Raw genomic sequence first — 3,480 nt, forward strand, 5'->3', positions numbered from 1 at the left:
CCATTATTAGTCTCAAAGTGGGTTCCTCGTCATCGAAAGTAAGTATTACTTGTCACAAGTTACTAAAATACTAGGTATTATGATTTATAATAGGCTTTGTTTTGATATCAGAACATATAAGATTTTCAAATGTATAACATCATTTGAAATAAAAGCTACTAATTACATCATTGTGTGTTGTTTAGTTTGAATTGCACTGCTGTTGGTGTTTCAGTGTGAGAACTAGTTTGTTACTTAAATTCTGTATTGTATATGATATAATTCCTATATCATTGCTGTTGTTGATGATATGATATATGCTTGTAAATATTAGAAAGTATCTGTTAATTGAAACCCTTTTGATTTTAATAGTATCGGTTTAACATTGATGGAGAAGAAGACACCATTTTGATTTACCTGATGCAGAAAGATGCCAGGAATCTGAAGCGAGAAGGGGGAAAGAACTTGGTGATTGGATTCCATATCATGAAGGTTTGTTATTTTGTGAAGCTATTGACATTTCTTTTTCATTCATTACTAAAGAAATTGTTTTCTTGTTGTTTGGCATTAATTTTGCTAGAAGGTATCTGAATAATTAATATTATCCTATGTTACAATTATTGGGGGACCCTTCTAATATTCTGCAGTTTTACACAGAACTTAGTTATCAAGACACATGGTAGTATTTGTGCGACTAAAACAACCTGCACGACACACTGTGTGTTATTAACTGGAGTGATAGTTTAGTGATTTTCCACTTTCTGTTGCTCAGAATGTTGTAATCCAAACTAACACATATTTTCAGTGGATATGCTCTACTGGACCCTTACTACACATACCAAATTTCAAGGCAATTCATTGAGAAATACATGAGATATAAAATATCCAATTTTGATTGAATTTTTTTCCTCTTATTTTCTTTGCATTGAAAGTACAAAAACTATATTTGATAGAAAAACATACTTAACTTTTAAGGATTCTTTTCAAATTTGGTACACTGGTAGATCTTTACAACTTACAATGAACTGTCAAATTTGGTATAAATATAAGTCACACATGCAAAGTTATTCAACAAAAAAAGCTCAGATTTGACCAAAATTTTTGCAAGCGCCTATGCAAAATGTCACATGAACTATCAGTCTAACATTCTTACTGCAGCTTCACCTAAGTGTAGGAGTGGACCATTTTTAGTTTTTGTCATTCAAACTAAAGACAGCTGATTTAGAGTAGCAAAACTATAGGGTGAAAGGACATGCAGATACACAAGTATTAGTTAGGTCAAGCAAACTAGCTTAGCAGTTTTTAGCTCAAGGTTTCAAAAGAATCATATGGATGGACAGTTATTATTCATTATCCATTGCCAACTTTTAAGCATAAATTTGCTAACTTTTATGAAATTCTCCTAATTAAAGAGTTTTTAGCATCACATGATATTAGCTTCAGCAATTAGCATAAATAATGATGCTAGCAATGGCATGCAGTGATGAAACTGTTAATCTAGATTCCATGGTGTTACTGTAAAAGAAGTTATTAACACTTTTAGAGAGGATAAACTACCGCCATACAATACTGTGCAAAAGCATTAGAACAAGAGATTATTTAGTCATTCTTTCCATTTTATGCAGCTAATTCTTCAATTCTATTACAGAATGTAAATTTCAACACTATGATAATGCTTCACTGATCCTTGTTGACAATTGAATGAGCCAGGGTGAGAATACTTATCATTCTCTAGAATTACCATATACTTGTACCAAGGGCATATCGTAAGAATTCTGCTTGATCATATTTAGGGTCTGAAATAACTGTCATGGTACCCCATGCAATGCCTTAACTATATAGAAAGAAGCTAGCAAGGAGCTAGCGTATAGTACCGGTATATGCTAGAAGAAATCGATTTAATAGCACTCCACAAATAAACCTTGATTAAAAACAGTGTTTAACACTATATTTTAAGTTTTGTTGTGGTGCTACATCACAAAAAGCATAGAGAAATGTCAGTAGAGCATAAAAGCTTTACGTGATGCTGGTTGGACTCCTCAACAAATTGCTGCAGACTTGAAATGCTCCCCAAATACTGTCAAGTACACCATAGATCATGAGACCGAGACATAGTAAATTTGAAAATAGGAAAGGAAGAGGCAGAACATCTAAACTCAATGATACTGATGTTCAGTATCTTCGTTTATGCAGCCTTCAGGACAGAAGGAAGACTGCCACTGATCCCAAGCATGAAATAAATGAACATGTACCAAATGACAGAAAAGTGTCCAGATCTACATTATCAGGAAGACAACGAGAATGGAATATTTGGTCGCATAGCAGCTAAAAAATTTTTACATCAGTCTCCAAATATTGTAAAGAGATTGAAATTTGCTAAAAAGTACAAAAACTGGACTGTTGATGATTGGAAAAGGATGTTATGGATGGGTAAGTCCAAGTTTAAAATATTTGGTTCAAAGCATAGGTTGTATGTGTGGCAGAAGAAAGGTGAAAGATACTTACCTCAATGCATGACACCTACCATGAAGCATGGGGGAAGCAGTGTGATAGTTTGGGTGTGTGTTTCTGCTGAGATGACAGGAGATATTTGCAAAATAGATGAAATAATGGACCAGTACAAGTACCATCAGATACTGATCCGTTTGCATATTATTGGTAAATGATTCTACTACCAAGAAGATAGTGGCCCCAAACACTCATCCAACCTATGCAGAAATTACTTAGCTAAGAAAGAAGCTGCTGAAGTCATTCAAATGATGCAATGGCCCCCACAGAGCCCTGATCTCAACCCAGTTGAACAGATCTGGGATTTGATAGATCAAAAACTTGAGAAATCAAAAGTTACTTCCAAAGAAACTTTATGGGAGTGTATTAGAGATATTTGAAGTAAAATCCCAAAAGACACTTTGATTAAACATATTGCAACTATGCCTGAAAGACTGTTTGTAGTTATTAAAGCAAACTCAAGTGCTGAACTCAAGCACTTCCACAGAGTTTCTGTTGTACTAAATATGAAGATGAATAAAATTTTGATGTTTCACCTGTAATTTACCTTCCATTGTTTTTTGAAAGTAGCCTGAAATCTAATTTTTGACTTTGTCCTAACGCTTTTGCACAGTACTGTGTATTTTAAAGAATCTGATTTGTTCTGAAAAGTGTAGGTCTGTTTCAAATAATAGGGTTGTGATCGTAAAGCTGTTTTGGGTTACTATAGAGTGTCACTTTCTTACTTGCTGGTTTGTTGGTGTGTATTGACAAAAAGTCATGATATCTAATCAGAAACACCCCAGGTGTGAAAAAAGGTGTGGCCAAAAAAGCATTGAGCATGCGACTTAAAGGAATGAAATCAAAATTGGTGGCTAAAACTGAAAAGCTACACTTACAGCATTGATAAGAATTCTACAGCAAACATAATTCATTAGTTAACTAGGCAGCATATTTTGTTTACCCACATCATGACCAAAGTTTGAAACAAAATATAGCGGCCTTGGCTAACTA

General features: G+C 34.0%; 1 protein-coding gene across 3 annotated transcripts in view; it reads left to right on the plus strand.

Annotated features, from left to right (window-relative positions):
* LOC106472282 (calpain-5-like) overlaps positions 1 to 3,480 on the plus strand; it is a 52,989-nt gene that overhangs the window by 39,144 nt on the left and 10,365 nt on the right. For all 3 annotated transcript variants that reach the window (XM_013932912.2, XM_013932913.2, XM_022400879.1), the window contains one exon: positions 352 to 471. In XM_013932912.2, the coding sequence (XP_013788366.1) occupies positions 352 to 471 (120 nt within the window). The remainder of the gene's footprint in view (positions 1 to 351; positions 472 to 3,480) is intronic.

The sequence above is a fragment of the Limulus polyphemus genome, unplaced genomic scaffold (assembly GCF_000517525.1).
Source record: "Limulus polyphemus unplaced genomic scaffold, Limulus_polyphemus-2.1.2 Scaffold5215, whole genome shotgun sequence".
Classification (NCBI taxonomy): domain Eukaryota; kingdom Metazoa; phylum Arthropoda; class Merostomata; order Xiphosura; family Limulidae; genus Limulus; species Limulus polyphemus.